At 50.6% G+C, this 21,386-nt stretch overlaps 1 protein-coding gene across 5 annotated transcripts in view; it reads right to left on the bottom strand.

The window, feature by feature from the left end:
* Positions 1-6,314: 6,314 nt before the first annotated feature.
* The window catches only part of AAR2 (AAR2 splicing factor), a 29,479-nt gene continuing 14,407 nt past the window's right edge, over positions 6,315-21,386 (bottom strand). For 3 of the 5 annotated variants that reach the window (XM_003904798.3, XM_003904799.4, XM_009216186.4), the window contains exon 4: positions 15,041-16,396. In XM_003904798.3, coding sequence (XP_003904847.1) covers positions 16,229-16,396 — 168 coding nt within the window. In that variant the 3' untranslated portion in view covers positions 15,041-16,228. Of the gene's footprint in view, positions 7,082-15,040; positions 16,397-21,386 lie in introns of those variants that run through there. The other 2 variants (XM_009216187.4, XR_002515144.2) reach the window with 2 other exon arrangements.

Raw genomic sequence — 21,386 nt, 5'->3', positions numbered from 1 at the left:
TTTCCCAACTCTGAATGAACTGAGATCCCAGAGAGCAGAGCAGCACAGTGATGGAGAGAGACGAGACGGTGTCCAGGCCGGCCTGGCCGTCAGTGCCCTCGGAAGCTCTGGGCAGGCCCTCCCTGTCCTACCCCGGGCCTGTTCCCCTTGTTGCCCTCTGCAGGCTCCAGGCCCTTCCTGCTCTGGGTCTTGTCCTGTGGGTTGGCCCTGCATTCTGTCCTCTCCAGGCAGACCCTCCATGCGCCTCTGAGACTCACCGCCCGGGCTCACACCTGCCCAGTCTCGAGGCCGCCTACCCTGACTGCATCTCTCCCCTCCTCAGAACAATGAGGACTTTGTAACACCTCACATTCATTCTCCCGCTATGCATGGTCTCAGGTGAGTGGGATCTGGAGACAGGAAGAGGGCACGTGAGGTATGGGGTTTGCAGGAAGTGGGCGGGGGAGAGCCAGCAGGAACCGGCTTGTGTGCTCATGGCTTCTGGTGGGGGGGGCTAGTTTTGATCCCGGCTTCCTGGGCACAGAGGAGCCTTCCTGGGCAAAGGCCCCATGCAAGGCCAAGGCCTTTCTCTAAGCAATCAGCCTGGAGAGCAGCAAATGCAGCACAAGCTCCTGCCTCGTTCTACAGATTCCGGGCCCTTCCTGTAGACGTCCGTGCAACTCAGTGGAGCCTCTGTGCTGGTTTGCTGTTTAGACTTCCAGTCAGAAACGATGTGATATCAACAGCAAAAACAAACACAAAAAACAAACAAATGAACAACAACAAAAACCCTTGACCCAGCAATTCCACTACTCCAGAGCCTACGAACGCATATGGACAAGAAGCAAAGCTGCTTTCCAAGCATGTTCATTACAGAGCTATTTATACTGGAGCAAAATCAGAAACCTACTTCCCCAAAACAGGACAGTGGTGATACCAAGGTATAAACACAGAATGAAATATGCTGTGGCAGATAAAAGTGATGCCGTGGGCCGGGTGTGGTGACTCACGCCTATAATGCCAACATTTTAGGAGGCCAAAGTGGGAGATTGCTTGAGGCTAGGAGTTCACGACCAACCTGGGCAATATAGAAAGACTCCATCTCTACAGTTTTGTTGTTGTTGTTGTTAATTAGCCAGGTGTGATGGTGTGTTCCTGTAGACCCAGCTACTCTGGAGGCTGAGGTGGGAGGATCGTGTGAGCCCAGGAGTTCAAGGCTGCAGCAAGCTATGATTAAATCACTGCACTTCAGTCTGGGTGACACAGCGAGACCCTGTCTCTAAAAAAAAAAAAAAGTGATACTGTGAATGTAAATTTATGTATCGACATGAACAAATGATCAGTTTTACAAAACAGCATGTATAGTATAATCCCATTATATGTGTACACACACATACAAAAAAGTCTAGATGCTTTCCAGCAGCATTCTTGACCATATCTTGGTAGTAAGATTTGGGGAAAGTTATGATTTTTTTCTCTTATTTTTCCTTATCTATATTTTCTAATTTTTATTTATTACCTAATTATTACACATTCATTATAGGAAGACAGAACAGTATTATAATTTTGCATTTTATCTTTTTTAAAAAGCATAAACCCTTTGGCCAGTAATTCCAATTCCAGGAAGTTGTCCTACAGAAATAACTAGGTTGATTACAAAGATGTAACTACAAGAATAAACCATGTACTGTTTCTCATAGGGGAGAAATGGACACAAGCTAAAATGCTGGGCATTGGGGATTGGCTGAGTAAAGCGTGGTGTAGTGATATGCAAGGTGCCATGCAGCCACTAAAAATCATGCTGTGGAAGTGCAACTGTTGACTAGAAAGATGCTTGTGAATATATGATTGGAAGGAAAGAACAGGATTTAGAACATTACGTACTGAATCAGCCCCTCTGTAATATGTGCTGAGTCCTAAGACTGGAAGGATATATGCTTAATTGCTAATGGTTGTTTCATTTAGAGGAGCTGATTACAGGTGATCTTAATTTTCTTCTTTATACTTTCCTGATTCTTCGATGATAAATACGTATTATTACAAAATTTTAAAAATTAATTATTTAAGAAGGAAAAATAACCTATTCCAAGAGGTCAGGCAGTGAGAGGTGAAAGCTGGGCCCCCTGGTCCCGGCAGCTGAGGGCCCTGGAAGCACCTGGGGAGGGGGTTGGAGCTGGGGACAGCCGGTGCAACACTGATGTGGAGTCTGTCTGCACCTGCCTCGGCTAAGGAAGTGCACTCCCCCTCCCCCCCCCACTCCCTGCAGGCCTGCTCTCTGCCATTCACCCTCTGGAATTAGCTTGCAGAGACCATTTTAGGAAGCCCGTGGGCGGCTGGAAGCAGCTTGTGAGCAGAGCTGGAACCGGCTGAGAGCTGCAGAGAGCGAGTGCCCAGAGGAAGACAGGCAGAAAATAAGGGGAAGCCAGCACCTTTTTCCCATTTTTCTTTTTGGTTTGATTTTTCAAAAACAGTTCTCCAGAAAATCCTCACTTTGGCCCAAATGTTTCTTCTTCTGCCTTCCTTCCTCCGGGTCTCCATAGAGGGGCTGAATCTAAACTTGCTACAAAGCCGGGACCAGGGGTCTGGTCTCGACACTTCCACTAACTCACTGTGCAACTTTGCTCAGTCGCTCACCCTCTCTGGGCCTCAGTTTCCAATTTCTGTCACACTGGTCTGGAATGGACTCTGGGATTCCATCTTAGGAACAAGACAGCTGAACTAGATGTCTCCAAGGCCTCTGTACAGCTCTGACATTCTGAGATTTGTGCTTCAAGATCTTTGAGAGTCTAAAACACACTGGCAAGAGCCTCTGGTTTTTGCAGCTGTGGTTCTGGAATGCTATGACATTACGCTGTGAATATTCCAGTCAAAGTTCTAGCTGAGTGGCTGCTTATTGTTTAAGACTACCTAGCTCAGCCCTGTCTTTGCCAGGGGAATGGGGTTCTCTTTGCCAATCTGGACATGGAGGCCTACATCCTGGGTCCCCACAAGTGAAGTTCAGACCCCAGGTAGCCCCCCGAAGTAGACATGAAAATAATAGCTCACCAATATGGTGCACTCACCAAATGCCAGTCTGCAATGGGTGAGTGGCCATTTGCCAATGGAGCCCTCGCCCTGGGGCGACAGCAACAGTCTCTGTTTACTGAACATCTAGGATATTCCAGGCCTGGGGGCTACAGAGATCACAGGACTCAAGGGTTGGCACTATGTTATACCCATTTTCCAGATGAGGAAGCTGAAGCTCAGCGAGGTCCAGTGACTTGCCCAGGTCACAGATCCAGAAGGTGGGAAAGCTGAGACCTGACCCAGATCAGCTGACCCCAGGGTGCTGCTGAACTACTGTGTTGCCTCCGGGCAGCCCCTGGCCCTGCAGACCTCCAATGGACAGGGTAGGCCATGGCTTCCAGATGATCAGGACTCCCAGGGCAAGGAGGCTGATCCAGGGCACCCACCCGGCCAGCCTACCTTCCCCAGCCAGGGTGGCCATGCTGGAGGTGGAGTTGGTTCGGAAGTAGGCAGGGCCTGTGTTTGTGCCCGCGTGCACGTGGGTGTCATCTGTGTGACTCCGGGAGGGTGTGTATCTGTGTCTCCATGTGGGCGTCTCTGCACGACGCGCACGCGTCTGATGTGTGTGAGCGCTCGGATGTGGGTGCTGGTTGTGTCTGCCTGTGTGTGTGCTGCCGTGTCTCTCCTGGAGCGTGCGAGAGAGACAGAGTGTGATCCGTGGAGCCTGTGGGAGGGGAGCTGGGTGGGGACAGTTCTCTGTGTGCTCCCTGCTGCCCTCCTTTGGAGCTCCATGGCCTTGGGCCCCTGAAAAGCTGCCTGACCCTGTGGGTGTACTGACATTTCGCCAAGTTGAACCTGCAACCCCCAGCTCCCACACCTACCCAGTGGCCGGACCCACCACCCAGGACCATTGTGGGAACCTCTTGGGTCAGATGGGGGGCTCATAGCAGCCTTGGCCTTGGTCCTTGCAGGACAGGTGAAGGCCCTGCAGAAAAGCAGCTGGGTTGCAGCGTCCCTGCTCCTGAGCCCAGCTGTGGGTTGCAAACAACTCGCCTTCAACCTGGGACTCCCCTTCCTCCACCCTGAATCAGGCCTGCGAAGGCCTGTGTCTGTCTTAGGGGGTGGACTGGGGAGGAAAACCCTAGAAAGGAGATCCGTGGTCTAAGAACTGGAAGGGAACCTCAGTCATTTAGTGAGGCTACTGTCCTAGCAGATGTGTGTTAGCCCCATCGGCTGCAAGTTTTACTTTCAAATCTCTGGGAACAGAAAACTTACCTCTTAAAAAGAGCCCATTCCATTGTAGGCAGCTTTGATGGTAAGTTGTACCTCACACTAAGGTTTTCCATCTGCCTCCTGTGGCTTCACCCTATGGGTCTCAGCCCTGCCCTCTGAGGGCCATGAGGCTCAACCTCGATCAGTCAAGCTGAGGCAGGGGGCATCAGTCCAAAGCCTTGTGGGGACCCTCAGGCTGAGAGGTAGTTTCTGAGGCCAGGTAAAGCGCTGAGAACCCTCAAAGACACAGAGAGGCTGAGGTAGGACCATTCTGCTGGGGGCTGATCTCCTGCCTGGGTAGCTGAGAGCCCCCACGTCCCACCAGGCCAAGGATGGGGGGAGGCAGCTGACACCCAGTGTGCCAAGGAAATCTGGGGATGGCTGCCCTGGCTGGGCCTGGGTCAGGGTCTCGGGGACAACTCTGAGCCCTGGGGAGAGTTGGGAGCCACCTCCTGAAAAGCAGCGGTGCATGCATGGTGAATGGATGAGGGCAGGGCTGCAGCTCCCCCCACAGCACAAGACTCCGCTGGGATGAAGCATGGCATAAACTAAGAGCTTGGCACATGGGTGCAGGGTGTGGACGAGAACTACTGTTAGGATGCTGTTCATCCACCCTCCCGCTCATTCTCCTCTGTGTCAGGCCCAGGCCTGAGGATGGTGACCTGGAAATGAAGCCCCCCTCACCTTCCTGACCCCCACTCCTTTCCCAGAGGACTAGGCAGACGGGAGAGACAGACTCAGCTCTGGATGTGTCACCATAACTCAGCGCGTGCCCAGAACAGTCCCAGCCCCAGAGGCACCGCAGAGGGGCTGCAGGTATCTTTGGCTCAGTGCCCTGCTCCTGGAGGTGAGAAGTCTGCCACGCTCTACCCCTCTGGGGCTGGGGGCCATAGTTTTACATGGGCGTGGGGGCAGAGCCAATGCTTCTGTTTTACAGAGGACATGCCCATTTTACAGATGGAGAAACTGGGGCTCACAGAGTTTCAGTGACTTCCTTATTATCCTTATCATGGGCAAGGCTGGGCTCTGCCACATCCCAGAATCCAGGTGTCTCCTCTACCAGCCAAAAGGCCAACAGCAGGGTAATGTGTGCTCAGAGGACCATACTTACAGTTCGGGAAGACCTTGGACCCGGTCCCAGCAGCTCTTTCCATGTGTCGCCGGGGACCCAGCTGTTTATATGGCCTCACTTGGTCTCAATTTCCTCACCTGTAACATTGGATAAGGAGGCTTCTTCTGTGCTCCTGGCCCTCCCCGGCAAGCACACGTGCCCCACCACCCGCCCCACCCAACCCCTGCTTCTGGCACTGGCTGGCCTCTGACACACACTCAGAAATGAGTGAGTGTAAGCAGGGCAGGGTGGCATCCTAACCACATCCAGGTAGGTCCGCTCTCCTGCCAGGTGACGGACAGAGTCCTGTGGGTTAGAACAGCTTCCTGCAGCCACAGAAAGAATATAGTAAAGTCGAAAAGCTGCAATCCACTGGCTTGCAAATGTGGTTTGGGTTGCCTTGCACAGTGTGTGTGTGTGCTTTTTTTTAAATCTGAATTTCTTTGCCAACATTTAAAAATAGAGACATTTCACATAAAAGTCCAGATTTCCGGCTTCTCTTGAAAAACTGGAAGCTCTGACAAGTCTGCCTTGAATTGGCTGCCCTGGGCCAGAGCTGGGGAGCCGAGGCACGCTCTCCCACAGTCCTCACGTGGGCCTCTACTCATCCATGTGGCCTGCCTGATTTTGCCCCTCCTTGGTGCAAGAGTCAGGCTCTGGAGTCAGGCTGACCCCGGTTAGTCCAAGCGTGTGGCTCAATTGCAGTGTGACCACTAGGAAGTTCCTGTTTTCCCACTGACAAAACAGGGATTCCCATAGCACCTACTTCATAGGGACGCTGCAAGGCTGAGAAGAACGAATGTAAAGCTACTGTGCCCATTTAACATGGCACATGGCCCACAGTGAGTATCAGCAAGGTCTTGTTCACCACCATTTTCTCATTCTCTCCCGACAGGGGCTGAAGCAGCAGCAACGATGCCCTCCCCACCCCCGCTCTGGCCCCGCCCTAGAGCTCTCCCTGGGCTGCACATGCGCTCGTGTGGCAGTGGCAGTCCTGTCTGGGTAACACATCCAAAACAACAGATCAATAGCCACTAAGCACTGCAATGCCATCGCAGAGGCCACAGCGCCATCCGGGCTGCTGGGCAGTGAGTTCAAGCTCTTTTCCTTGCTGCTGGGCAGGAAACGATGTACCACGTGACCTTGGACAAGTTCTTTCCCTCGTTTCACCAACTGTAGGATGAGACTGTGGTCTCTAAAGCCCCTTTCAGCTTTGACATCTTAGGAGTTTTACAGGCGGGCAGGCAATGAAGTCCAAAGCATCACAATGCAGGGGTGAATCAGGATTCTTTAGCAAAAACCTGTCATAAAGCTGGCTCAAATTAAAAGGTACTGTATTGGCTCATGTAGGAGGAAGCCCAAGGATTGTGGGATGCAGGTGAGGCTGGATCCAGGTGCTCCAGATATTTTTCTTGGCTTCTCTTGCTCTTGTCTCTCAGCTCAGCTTCCTTCTGTGTTGGGCTCACCCTCACTTCAGGTACAAGGGCTTTCTGTGATGGGGATGATGACCCCAGTAGGTCTAACTGAGAGTCCTCTAGAGTCACAGCTCTAAAAGCAAGTGGGGTCCTTTTGCGCCTTCTTGAAGAAGCATCCCAGGGAAGATGCCAGTTGGCCTAGCTAGTGTTGTGTGTCTGTCCCGGTGAGTGGAAGGACAGGGTGAGGTACTGTGATTGGCACTCCCACCAAAGATGACAGGGAGCAGAAAACGTCGTCCTGAAAGCAAAGGAGACCTGACATTAGAAGAGAGGTGAACAGAAATGGGCTATGACATCTAAAACAACAGCAACCGCCGGCTATTCGAGGGGCCTTTAGTTCAAGGACAGAGGACGGGGGAGTATTCCAATCAATGACCTATTTATGTAAATGACTTTCCAAGTATGGACATGCAGAATCTTAAGTGGACGATTCTAGTCCCTGAGAAGCAACAAGAAAAACACTCGGCTCCACCAGACTCGGACACCCGGAGCCAGCCACGTGTGTGGTTCTTCCGACTGCAAATGCCGGGAGGGGTCAGGAGGGTTTGTGAGAGGCCCTTGGTGTCCGAGGAGGGGACGAGGATGGAGGCGTGAGGCAGTGTGCTAGGACTTAAGAGGAGAGGAAAAATCGAAAACAGATGTGAGGCATGAAAGGTGGCAGTGGGGCTGGAGGAGGTGGGGCTGGAGGAGGTGGGGCTGAGGAAACATGATATTGACTATGGTAAAATACAAAATAAACAAAGAATAACACTAGGAAAAACTGAAACACAATACAGATTAATTACATTTCATCTCCAGATAAGAATGGATTTTTAAGCATTAAAGCAATGGGAAAAAATCAAAAGGAAAAAGCTCGACATATATAACATAAAAAATAAAGCATACATTTCAAAATCAAAACATTAAAAAAGCAAATGGCAAACTGGGGGAAATATTTATCATACTAATGTATTTGCGACACGATAAATACAGTGTCAAGAACACGTGAGGACACTAAGAGAAGAAGGGACAAAGGACATAGATAGACCCTTTCCAAAAGGGAAATGAACAATGGTGTCGTCTTCCTCACTCAAGCGGACCACAGAGAGCTCCTCTAACTAGCCCTGGCCCACTCCTGCTTTCAGGCTGCTGTACTCAGAGTGACGGTGTCTCGCTTACTGACCCACAGGGTGGGCAGCTGAGGCGAGGCCTATCCAGAGGGCGGCCAGCCGTTAAGTCAGCCCCTCAGGGGCTTCGCTTTTGCAGCATCTTTTTTTGTTTTGTTTTTTAATTTAAAAAAAATTTTTGTTTTCTAGAGAAAGGGTCTCACCATGTTGCCCAGGCTGGTCTCAAACTCCTGGGCTCAAGTGATCCTTCCACCTTGGCCTCCCAAAGTGCTGGGATTACACGTATAAGCCACCATACTCGTATGTAGCATCTCTTTTTTTTTTTTTTTTTTTTTTGAGACGGAGTCTCGCTCTGTCGCCCAGGCTGGAGTGCAGTGGCCGGATCTCAGCTCACTGCAAGCTCCGCCTCCCGGGTTTACGCCATTCTCCTGCCTCAGCCTCCCGAGTAGCTGGGACTACAGGCGCCCGCCACCTCGCCCGGCTAGTTTTTTGTATTTTTTATTAGAGACGGGGTTTCACCGTGTTAGCCAGGATGGTCTCGATCTCCTGACCTTGTGATCCACCCGTCTCGGCTTCCCAAAGTGCTGGGATTACAGGCTTCAGCCACCGCGCCCGGCCTGTAGCATCTCTTTCTAAAGCAAATGCCTTTTGCAAAACTCAACAGCAGCTCTGGTAGGACAGGGATGGGTGAGAGGAGGGCGGCCTTTGCTCAGGCATTCCACCCTGAGTGGCCCCTCACTGGCCCTCGTTGTTCCCAAGGAGGGCAGAGGCAGGCTCCTTTCAGATCAGAAGCAACCCCACCCGCAGTTACCACCTTGCTCTGAGCCAGGTCAGTCCGGTGTCCCCAGAGGCCCAGACACAGACACATAGGGTCTGGGTGGAAAACTCAGCAAGCTCTCATGACCCCAGAGGCCAGTGGGGCCTGCCTGCCACCCTTGTGACTGATACTGCCAGTCATCAGGCTGCAGCCTCGGATCCACTGATGATGACCTTGGATTAAGTAGCCGTCTTTGTTGAGGAGCGCTGCATGGTGGTAGGGGCAGGGTGGGACTCACAGGCTTGGGCTCCAACACCAGCCGGGCTCAGCAGCCTCTGCTTTCCAGGAAGTCCCTTCACCTTGCAGGGCCTTGCCTTCCTTCTTCCTTGTCTGGACAAGGCGGAAGGATGAGGCCTCCGCTGGAGAGCTGGTGCTCCAGACTGAGGAAGGCAAGGGCCTGACACAGTGCCCGGCAGCCAGGAGGGAAGCCCCCAACACACACCGGCTCTTAGTAATCGCCTCTACATCCAGGCACTTCCGCCGCAGAAGTGGGTATATGAATGATTCCAACCAAGAACCATTAGTACCAATAGAGAATTCACATGCCCTCAACTCCTGTTTTTTGGGGTTTTGAGACAGGGTCTTGCTTTTTCACCCAGGCTGGAGAGCAGTGGTGTGATCATAGTTCACACAGCCTAAACCTCCTGGGCTCAAACAATTCTCCTGCCTTAGCCTCCTGAGTAGCTGGGACTACAGGTGTGTGCCACCATGCCTGGCTAATTTTACGATTTTTTGTAGAGATAGTGTTTCGCCATGTTGCCCAGGCTGGTCTCCAACCCCTGAGCTCAAGCAAGCTGCCTGCCTTAACCTCCCAAAGTGCTGGGATTACAGGTGTGAGCCATGGCGGCTGGCCCTCAATTCCCTTTTAGTCGTATGGACACCGGAACAGTTAAGTGGGACTCTCCTCATTGCCCACCAGCAGCAGGAACATCCACACAGGCACTGGTGGTGTGACCACAGTCTAGCAGGGGCCCTGACCCACCCACTGCCTCTCAGCAGAGCCACTTCAAGTCCTCCACTGCCACCCAGCACCCAGAACACCCGTGACAGCCCTCCCAATTCATCATTGCCCCACCTCCTCAAAAGTACCATGGGCATCTGAGAATAGGAAGGCTCAACATACCCCATGATAGGACAGTCAAGAGGTAACTCCTGTTGGGGGAGCGGGCCCAACAAGTTGGCATTCTGCCCAGATCTGTGGCCTTGGAGAAGTGGAGGCTATCAGGCTAGAAGAGATCTTCAAAGACATCCTGTCCGTCCCTTTTTTGAATCATGGTACAGCACAGCCTGCACCCCTGACACCACTGTGACCTGAGACACTATTACCTCTCCCTGGGATTGTCACACTAGCTCCTTAGTGGTCCTTCTGCTTCCACCCTTACCCCCTGCAGTCTATATCCGACACAGCAGCTTGGGATCCTGTTACAAACAGAAGTCAGCTGCCGGGTGTAGCTCATGCCTGTAGTCCCAGCTACTGAGGAGGCTGAGGTGGGTCACTTGACTCTGGGAGTTTGAGGCTGTAGGGTGCTGTGACAGCACCTGTGAATAGCCACTGCACCCAGCCTGGGCAACATAGTGAGACCCCGTTTCAAAAAAAAAAGCAAAAAGATGGGTCAGCTCATGACACTTTTCTGCTTGAAACCCTCAAATGTGTCCCCATTTCGCTGTCTTACAACAGCGAATAGGCCTTGGACAACCTGGTCCCTCTGTAAGTTACTCTCTGGTTTCCTCTCCTGCTATTCTCATCTTTGATCACCCCACTCCTGCCTACTGACCCTGACCCCCTGATGCTCCTGCAATACACCAGACAGGCTCCTGCCCCAGGGTCTTTACCTTTGCTGCTTGTTCTACTGGAACACTCTCCAGATCCCTACATGGCTCACTTGCTCACCTTTAAATCTTTGTTCAAATGCCACTCCCTTTAAATTGCAGCATCTCGGCCAGGCGCGGTGGCTCACACCTGTAATCCCAGCACTTTGGGAGGCCGAAGTGAGCGGATCACGAGGTCAGGAGATCGAGGCCATCCTGGCTAACACAGTGAAAACCCGTCTCTACTAAAAACACAAAAAATTAGCCAGGTGTGGTGGCAGGCGCCTGTAGTCCCAGCTACTTGGGAGGCTGAGGCAGGAGAATGGCATGAAGTCAGGAGGTGGAGCTTTTAGTGAGCCGAGATCACGCCACTGCACTCCAGCCTGGGTGACAGAGCAAGACTTCGTCTCAAAAAAAAAAAAAAAAAAAAAAAGCCAGGCGCGGTGGCTCAAGCCTGTAATCCCAGAACTTTGGGAGGCCAAGACGGGTGGATTACAAGGTCAGGAGATTGAGACCATCCTGGCTAACAGGGTGAAACCCCGTCTCTACTAAAAAAAACACAAAAAACTAGCCGGGCGTGGTGGCGGGCGCGTGTAGTCCCAGCTACTTGGGAGGCTGAGGCAGGAGAATGGTGTAAACCTGGGAGGTGGAGCTTGCAGTGAGCTGAGATCCGGCCACTGCACTCCAGCCTGGGTGACAGAGCGAGACTCCGTCTCAAAAAAAAAAAAAAAAAAAAAAAAAAATACAGCATGTCCCCTCACCCCGCCAGGACTCTCCGTTTCCCTTCCCCTGCTCTATTTTGTTTCCCACGGGCACTTCTCAGGATGGGCCCACTCTGCCATCTACTTAGCATGCTTACTGTGTGGCTCCCCCAGGAGGATGTTAGCTCACTGGGCAGGGGCGTGGTCCCTGAGTGCCACAGGCATGGAGCTGACCTCAGCTGCCCTGTAGCTTCTCCCGGGCTCCCCACTCTACACCCTCAAGTATGTGGAGGCCTCCTCCTTAGGCCAGCCCTCCCACCTCTCTGTTCCTGGGTGAAGGTCCTACATTTTTCTCCAGCGCTCCTCACTGCAGGCGGGCTCTCCTGAAGATGTAACTCCATCTGTTGTCCCTTAGAAGTGAGAGGCCCGACCTGAGCCAGGTGCACATTTTTGGAAGTGGACAGAGGGAAGAGGGAGAAATCAGGAGAGAGAAGCAGCAAGACAAAGATCCAAGGAAGAGGGACCTGTTGAGTTTCTTTCGGGCGGGCCACCTGACATTGGACAATGCAACTGTGATGCCCATATTTTTTGCCTCCTCCCACCAAGCAGCTGTCAGCTTGACAATGCTCAGGATTCCTGTTTTCCAGAGAAATCGAGGGAGCTGACACAGATCCAGGACACGTGATAGTAGGCCTGGCAGGCTGGGGGTGGGTGGGGCGGCGGTGGCGCAGGGGACATGGGGAGCTGAGTGCCAGATGAATGCCTGTGCACCCTGCCCCCCAGCAGTGAGCAGCATTATTTCTCGCTCAGCCCACCTCTCAGCAGGGAGGCCTGTCCAGGAGCCCAGGGTTGGGGGAGAACAAGCCAGTACCAGAGACCTTGGATGCTCTGGAGATAGAAGGGTCTAGAAGGCTCTAACAGAAACAAACAAAGCCTGTCCAGGACAGATCCAGTGAATTTGAGGTGAGGAAGTGCCATCTACAGTCAGTGGGGGACTGAAAAAAAAAAGCAGTGTCTGCAGAGCTGCAGGACCACACGGGCTCCCGGGATTACAGGGGACCTCAGGTAAGCCTCCCCATGAAAGCAGTATGGTTCCGCTTTCAATCTGGCGGACGTGACTCAGTGCTGGCCTTGACCGTGGCATTCACTCTGCATTTTCGGCCCCCAGGTCAGCAGGGGACAGCATCTCAGTCAAGCCAAAGTCTGATTAGTTGGAGACACCAGCATGTCCCAGTGCGCTGGGAATATTAAGTAATATTTACAAGCGTAGGATGGTGGGGAGATAATTACCAATGGCAGGAGGCAGTCAACAGTGGGGAACTCCTCCACTGCTCACGTGGTGAGAAATTCGATGGGAAAGAGGCTCACAACAGGGAGGGTTTGTCATGGGGACAGGGGAAGGGGGTTAGAAAGTCACCACCTCTGCTGATTCTGCTAATAGGATGAACCAGCCTTGCAAATAAGAGCTAGACCCCATGAGGCCTGCAATTGGGAGGGTTTTTAAATCAGGCCAGGTCCTGCCAATAGCTTCACATGTAGAGGTGTTAGAGCTGGAAGGGAGCTTGGAGATCGGCAGTGCCACTGGTTCTGTTCCCAAAGCGTCCACCTTCCAAAAATACTGCAAGTATTAAGTAATGATTAATCTGTTTTCACATTTTTTATTCATCAAAGACACACAGAGGACTGCCTGTTGGGACGAGCAGGAGACCTAAAGTGGACGTCACTGCAGCCCCAAACAAAAGAGACCTATTGTTTTTTTTTGTCAGCCCAGTCATATTATCCTGTATAAATGTAGTTTCTGTTTTTAAAACATTTAAAATAACACAAGGGTCAACTTTTAAATACCTGTGGGAGCCCACAGATTCTATATCAGAAACCTAAATCCAAGCCTTTTTTTTTTTTTGAGATGGAGTCTCACTCTGTGGCCAGGCTGGAGTGCAGTGGCAAGATCTCAGCTCACTGCAACCTCCACCTCCCAGGTTCATGCGATTCTCCTGCCTCAGCCTCATGAGTAGCTGGGACTACAGGCGCACGCCACCACACCCAGCTAATTTTTGTATTTTTAGTAGAGACGGGGTTTCACCATGTTGGCCAGGATTGTCTCAATCTCTTGACCTTGTGATCCGCCCGCCTCAGCCTTTCAAAGTGCTGGGATTACAGGCGTGAGCCACCATGACTGGCCCCAAGCCAACTCTTATTTCGTGCAAGGAGCTGAGGCTCAGAGAACATAAGCAGCTTGCTCACGATCACACAGCTGGATGGCAGCAGGGCCAAGGCTGGGAGCAGGGCGGAGGGGAAGGCTGCCCTAGACACGTGGGGCCAGCAAGGAAGGAAATCGGAGCTGTGAATGCAGCTGCAGAGTGGGCTGTGGACACCAGAGGCAGGGGCCTGACTCTTGTTCTCAGTACTCACTGGCTGTGACCCTGGCAGTGATTTCAGCTGAGCCCATTTTCCTATCAGCAAAATGGGGATAATTGGAGTACTTACCACATATTGCTGAGGATTTCAGTGAAGTAACAGAACAGAGCCCTTGGTAAACAGTAGCTAGTTTTGTTTAACCTGGTGTGTGTGTGTGTGTGTGTGTGTGTGTGTGTAGGGGGCGTGCATCTGTGTAAACATAGGAATACTGACTGACACGCTTGGGGAACAAGGTTACATGATCCAACTTTCAGGTACTGCCCTGATGGGAGACAAATTCTGTCCCAGGGGAGCTCCAGGTACTAATCGCAATGCTGTCACTTACAGGTAATGTTACTTAAAACTGAGCGTGCCTCCGAGGTCAGGAGACTGAGACCATCCTGGCTAACACAGTGAAACCCCGTCTCTACTAAAAATACAAAAAATTAGCCGGGCGTGGTGGCGGGCGCCTGTAGTCCCAGCTACTCGGGAGGCTGAGGCAGGAGAATGGCATGAACCTGGGAGGCGGAGCTTGCAGTGAGCCGACGTCGCACCACTGCACTCCAGCCTGGGTGACAGAGCAACACTCTGTCTCAAAAAAACAAAACAAAACAAAACAAAACAAAGCAAAACAAAACTGAGTGTGCCTCAGAACTCAGGCCCCATCCGGATTCGCTGCCTCAGAAACTCTGCAGGATGGGACTTGGGAATCTCCATTTTCAGAAATTATTGAGATGTAATTTACATACCATAAAATTAATCATTTTCAAGTGCTTACTTCCAGTGGTTTTTAGTAAATTCATAAGGTTGTACAACCATCACCACCATCTGATTCCAGAATATCTTCATCACCCCAAAAAGAAATCCCAGGCTTATCAGCAGTCACTCCCATCCCAGTCTCTTATTCTCTGGTAACCACTAATTGACTCTCCCTCTCTGTGGATTTGCCTATAGTGGACATGCCACGTGAATGGAATCATGTCATAGGTGGTCCCTGTCTTTGACTTAGCACGTTCTCAAGGTTCATCCATGTTGTAGCATGTATCAGGACTTCACTCCTTTAAAGATAGTTTTCACAAGCTCCCCAGGTAGTTCCGATGAGTGGGCTTTGGGAGAAAAAGAGGAGCCAATTCATATAAGGTGAATCTTGGGTTATTATTGAGACATGGGGCCTCATCCCTTCTTCCTTGCGTGCCTGTCTCAGGGGCCTCAGAGGAACAGGAGGAACACTGGCTGCCCGCCTCTTCCAGACTCCAGAGGTTGGGCAGGTCTCCCAGACACTGGAGGGAGGTGTGTGTCTATGGACAGCAGCCTGGCTGCTCTGGAGATCAGGCGGATTAGCTGCAAGAGACACACACACAAGGGGATTCTGTCTCAACTCGAAGACTTTAATGTACATTATGCTCTTGGAAAAACATCTCCAAGGAAACAAGTGGAAGCAAAAGTCTTAACCAGCAGGGATTCTCATTCAAAAACCTGGTGTGAGCCCCAGCCTTGGAAAAGGATGGCACAGGGACTGTGATCATAGTACAGCAGTTTGATGTCAGGGTGGCAGGGCCTGTGTACTTGTCTAGAGAGGAACCCTGCCACACAGCACGAAAGGCGTGCCCCCAGGACTCCCAAGGAACCAGGAGCTTATTATTCCAGTGACTGACAGCTCCACGGCAGGACTGGGAAGATTTAGGCTGACCAGGTCTTCTTCAGCACTTGGAAGGCACAAAACTTCCTAAGGGCCTTAAGAAGCCTGCCCTGGGCAGAAACCTTTCTGGTTGTTGTTGACGCTCCAGGTCATCAGAAACAGTGACGGTGGCTCTGGTGAGGAAGGGGAGGGTCCCACTTCTGGGTGAGGCCTCAGGATGGAGCAGGTGGGAGGTAACAGCACCAGCAAGGCCCCTGAGGTCAGGGGCCACACCCACCTTGGGAGATGACCCACTGGGCCTCTGGACATGAGAATGGGATTTTGATGGAGAAAGCTGAAGCTGACCACCTGCCAGATTGAATCCAGCTGCCTCCCTTGACACTCTCTTCCCAATCAAGGGCTTCCAAGAAGCCGCAGGCCCAAGTCCTCTGCTCCCATTCAGCAAGAGGCAGGCTCATTTCCCCATCACCCTGCATTTAACTGCAAAAAAAGTCACCAACCGACCTCTCAGACCCCCTGGGCAATCCAGGGTTTCTTGTTTTCTAAGCTCCTATGGAACAAGCAATCAGTTCTTTCTAGGACTTTTGGTTCAATTCCTTCTCACTCAGAGGGAATCTGGTTGCCATGTAGGCAGGTCTCCCCTAGGAGTTTCTGTAAGAGCCTGTGTGAAATTCAGCCAGGTTAGCACCAAGGCCCAGCTGATGGGGAACGCACAAATGTGCCTTCAGGATAGGTACAGCCTCTTTGGCAATGAAGAAACATATTTATCAGTGAAAAAGGGAATTCTGGCTCCATCTTTGTGGGATCTGGAGAGATTGCTGCCCTCACAGGTCCCAGGATAGGAAGAAGTAAATGGAGAGGCCAGGACTGCAGCCCTGTGGCAAGGGGCCCCTCGCAGCTGAGAGCGCTGCCCGAGTTAGCCCATCTCGGTGCCCTCAGGGAGCTCCACCACCACAGGGGCACAGTCCTCAGGTTCTGCAGCAAAGTCCCACCGGAACTTCTTGGTCAGGTGAGCTTGGAACTTTTCAGCTTTCTTCCTCAGGGTGGCATCCACGGCAATGCTGCAGGCAGAGGAAAAGAAAACCTACAGAGAACAGAGGATAAGTCACTCCTGAGAAGATGGGGGGCGAGCGCGAGAAAGCTGTGGAAATTTCCTCATGGTGTTCGGCTCTCTGGGGCGGGTGGATCAGCTGCCACTGGCATAGGCCCAGGACACCTGCTGTGCTCCCCCCAAACCAAGAAAGAAGGTCCAAACCCAGCTGAGATGCTAGGGCAGGACTAGAATGGAAAATTACTATCTGGGCAGAGATGCCCCACTGTTAAGGCTGGGGCCATGACTCCGGCCCCACCCCCTGGGGGGTTCTACTGGACACCTGGGCAGTATCCCAGAGGAACAGGTAGTAGCTACACCAGTTGGTACTAAGGTCCTAAGAAAGGCTTGGGGGTGCTTATAAGCCCCTGGACCCCATAAAGTCCTAGGCGCCAAGCCAACAAGACTGAATTGCTGCTCTAATCTTCTAAATGGGCCACAGGCTGCCAGTTTGAGGCTTCTATCCCCCTTAAAAGCTGCCTTTGATTTTTTTTTATTGTGGTAAAATATACAGATGGACCCTGACTTACGATGGTTCAATTTACGACACTTCGACTTTATGATGATGCAAAGTGATACACATTCAGAAGAAGCCACATTTTGAATTGTTTCTTTCAGTACAGTATTAAAGAAATTACATGAGATATTCAATACTTCATTATAAAATAGGCTTTGTGTTAAATGGTTTTGCACAACTGTAGGCTAGTGTTAGTGTTCTGAGCACGTTTGAGGTGGGCGAGGCTGAGCTGCAATGTTAGGGACATTAGGTGTAATCAATGCATTTTTGACTTACAGTATATCTGACTTTACAGTTTATTAAGACATAACCCCATGGGAAGCTGAGGAGCATTTGTACATAAGATCTACCACTTCAACCATTTTTAAATATTTTTTTTTAAATTGTGGCAAAATATACATATTACTTTTAGCCATTTTAAGTGTACAGTTGAGTAGCATTAAGTACAGTAACATTGCTGTACAACCATCATCACCATCCATCTCCAGAATGACCCCATCATCCCCAACCAAAACTCAGCAGCCATTGAACAGCAACTGCCCCTCCCTCCTCCCTCCAGGCCCTGGCAACCCACATCCTACTTTCCATCTCTATGAATTCGACTACCCTATCCCCCTTCCCTCCTCCCACCAGGCCCTGGCAACCCACATTCTACTTTCCGTCTCTATGAATCTGTAGGCACCTCATCTAAGTGGAATCATACAGCATTTGTCCTTTTGCAACTGGCTCATTTCACTTAGCATAATATCCTTCAAGGTTCATTAATGATGCAGCATGTGTCAGAATTTCCTTTCTTTTGAAGGCTGAATAATATTCTGTTGTATGCAGATACCACATTTTGTTTGTCTATTCATCTGTCAATGTCCATTTGTGTTGTTTTTACCTTCTGGCTATTGTGAATAATGCTGCTATGAACATGGGTGTACACATATCTCTTAGGGTCTCTGCTTTCAGTTCTTTTGCACAGAAACCCAGGAGTGGAGCTGTTGGATCAGACGGGAACTCCGTTTCAATTGTGATGAACTGCCACACTGTTTTTCACAGGGGCCTTACCATTTTATATTCCCACCAGCAATGCACAAATGTTCTCATTTCTCCACATCCTGGCCAACGCCTGTTATTTTCTGTGTGTGTTTAAATCATAGCCATTCTAATAGGTGGGAGGTAGTATCTTACTGTAGTTTTGATTTGCATTTCTCTAATGATCAGTGGATATTGAGTATGTTTTCATGTGCACATTGGCCATTCTGTATCTTCTTTGGTGAAATGTCCATTCAACTTCCTTGTCAATTTTTAAATTGGGTTGTTTTTGCATTGTTGAGTTGTAGGAGTTCTTTCTATATTCTATTAACCCCTTATTCTGATGCTCTCATGAACAGTTTCATTTAATACAAACATGGGCAGGGGAGCAGAATGGTAATTTTTTCCACATCTGAAACCCCATTCCAGATTGTCCGGGATCCCAGCCCCTTCCTAAGAGTAACAGCAAACCCATGATTCCTTCTTATATTGTTTTACTGTTTTCAAAGAAGTTTCACAGAGCATCCAACTGGATCCTCCCAACACCCTGGGAAGATACAACAGAATGCCTATTTTAAGGAAATGGAAGCTGAGAGGAGTTAAATGACTGAATACAAATTACCCAGAAAGGAAGAAGTGTTTTTTCCCAGACTACCATCTGCTACCCTACAGGCCCACCCAGAGACACAGGGGTGTGACGGTGGAAGAAGCTCTTTGATCCACATCACCCTCATGCCACAGTTGGCTTTCAGGCCACCATGGAAAGATGCTGGGACCTGGGAGACCTGACCCAACAAAGGCAACAGGCGTACTCTGCAGCTGATTCCAGAGGCAATATTCCTCCCACCCGCTTCTGTGCCATCTTCCTGTTAGCAGGAGTGCGGCTCGTTTTCAGTGGTCTTTGTCTGGAGCCATTCCGTTGGAGTAGCAGCAGTGTGAGCCCAGGGAGAAGTGATGCGGGGGAAGGAGGATGGTATAGAATCCAGCTTCATTAACTTGGGAATCGACTATATGTAGGAGTGGGAAGCACAGCCACAACAAAATGCCAGATCAATAACTAATTAGAGGGGCTGTGTGATCTTGGTGGCGAGGGCCATGGGGAAGCCAGGGGTCGGCCTGTCTGTAGGCAGCTAGTGGAGCCTGCCTGGAGCAAGGCTGAACTCTGGGGAGGGGCCTGGTACGGACAGCACAGAAGCCTTCTCTCAAACAGTTTTAGCTCTGGAGGCCCTGCACACCCATAAGGCCATCCCCAGAGGTTGTGGGGAGCCTGCTGGGCTGAATTAGCAAGTCTCTTCCAGTTTCCCTTTCTTACATGGGAATTGGATGACTTTCCACAGTCCCTGCTCTTCAGCCACTGAGCAGCCGCCCAAACATGTGCCACTGCTTCCTCTGCGCCTCTCTGCACACACGCTTTTCCCTCTGCTCTTAACACCCTTCCACCTCCTGCTTTCTCCTCCTTCACCTACGAATTTCTCCTAAAGACTCAGGCTCGGCTCAGACATCACCTCCTTTAGGATGTCTTCCAGACCAAGGATGGAGCGGGTGCTCCTCTGCGCTCCCTCAGCCCCAGGACTACCTTGATCAGTCTCAGTAAGGTAACAGGCCATTTGCTGTTGATCTCGCCCACCAGACAAGGAGCAACCTCACAGCAGCGGCTCTTTCACACTGTGCTCCACTCTCAGCACAGCGCCCGACACACAAAAAGAACCCATTAGATGTTTCGTGAACAGAAGAATGACGACAACCACAGGTTCAATTTTTGGTTCACTTTTGTACAGTGCCTAGCACCAAACAGCTGTTCAATAATGATGTGGTGATGCCGGGGAGAATGAAAGGCTCATCTTAGGGAGGAGGCAGCTTCTTTACTAGGCCCCTGAACGCCATGGCTCTCAAGCCACCTCCTTGTGACATGAACTGCTCGGACCTCTGTTCCCCAGCACTGTGCCCAAGCCTCCCTCATGGCATTCCTCACACTGTGCTTGTATCACAGTGATTTGCACCCTCTAAATGTGGGGACTGCGTCCTAATTATTGATGTGTCCCACAAAGCATATTGCCCAGGGCCAGGTATAGAGTTAGAGCCCAAAGGGTACTCCCCAAATGACCTAATGAGACCCAGAAACTGCCCTGCACTTGGCAATGGCCAGCAGTGACAGGCTAGAACAAGCTGGGCTCACGCTCATCACCCATCTTCCCGAAGCACCTCTCAAACACTGCCTGGGAATAAATTCCACTAAAGGCAGGTAAAACAGACACCTTCAGTCTAACAAATAAGGTTTCTAATTTAAAAAGTGCTTCGTCCTTTTTAAAGAACTCACCAACTTGATCTTTACCACAGCCTGGGAGGCAGCCCAGGAACTGACTATTCCCACCGTAGAGGTAAGACACTAGGCCTGCTGCAACACGCAGTGACGAATGCTGAGCAAAGTCCTGTCAAAGCAGAGGCATCTCTGCTTCATCCTTCCCCTACCCAGACCTTTTGTCTTGACAGAGGCTTAATCCATCCCTAATATTCAGTTTTAGCACTGCCTTGTGGGGAACCAAGGTGCTTCCGGAACTGTCCCCTCTGCAGCCTCTAGGACACAGGGCATAGTCTGGATTGACTTAAAAAAAAAACAAAAAACAAAAAATCAACCTTATTGTGGTACAACTTACACACAATTAATTTTATTCATTTATTTATTTATTTATTATTTATTATTTTTATTTATTTATTTATTTTGAGACGGAGTCTCGCTGTGTCGCCCAGGCTGAAGTGCAGTGGCATGATCATATCTCTCTGCAGCCTCGAACTCCTGGGCTCAGCATCCCAAGCAGCTAGGACTACAGGTACGCCACCAACACCTAGACAATTTTTTTTTTTGAGACAGGGTCTCACTCTGTCACCCAGGCTGGAGCACAGTGATGTGATCACAGCTCACTGCAGCCTTGACCTCTGTGCTCAAGTGATCCACCCACCTTGGCCTCCTCACTAGTTGAGACTATAGATGCCTGCCACCATGCCTAGCTAATTTTGTATTTTTTGTAGAGACAGGGTTTCGCCATGTTGTCCAGGCTGGTCTGGAACACCTGGGCTCAAGTGATCCTTGCACCTTGTTTTCCCAAAGTGCTGGGATTAAAGGCATGAGCCACCACGCCTGGTATTTTTTTTTTTTTTTTAATTTTTTGTAGAGACAGGTTCTCACTGTGTTGCCCAGGCTAGTAAATTCATCAATTTTAAATGCTCAGTTCATCTGGACAAATATATATATACCCCCATGCAACCACCATGTGATATATGTTCACAGTGTTTGCTTTTGGTATCCAGTTCTGAGTTTGAAGGTGCATATAAATTTGTGTAACCATCTCCCCAGTCAGGACATGGAACCATCCCATCACTCCAAACAGCTCCCTCATGCTGCCCCTTAGCAGTCAAACCCTTCCCTCACCACTAACCCCTGGCATCCCC

This window comes from Papio anubis, chromosome 16 (genome assembly GCF_008728515.1).
Source record: "Papio anubis isolate 15944 chromosome 16, Panubis1.0, whole genome shotgun sequence".
NCBI lineage: Eukaryota > Metazoa > Chordata > Mammalia > Primates > Cercopithecidae > Papio > Papio anubis.
This window is presented reverse-complemented; position numbering and strand designations above follow the sequence as displayed.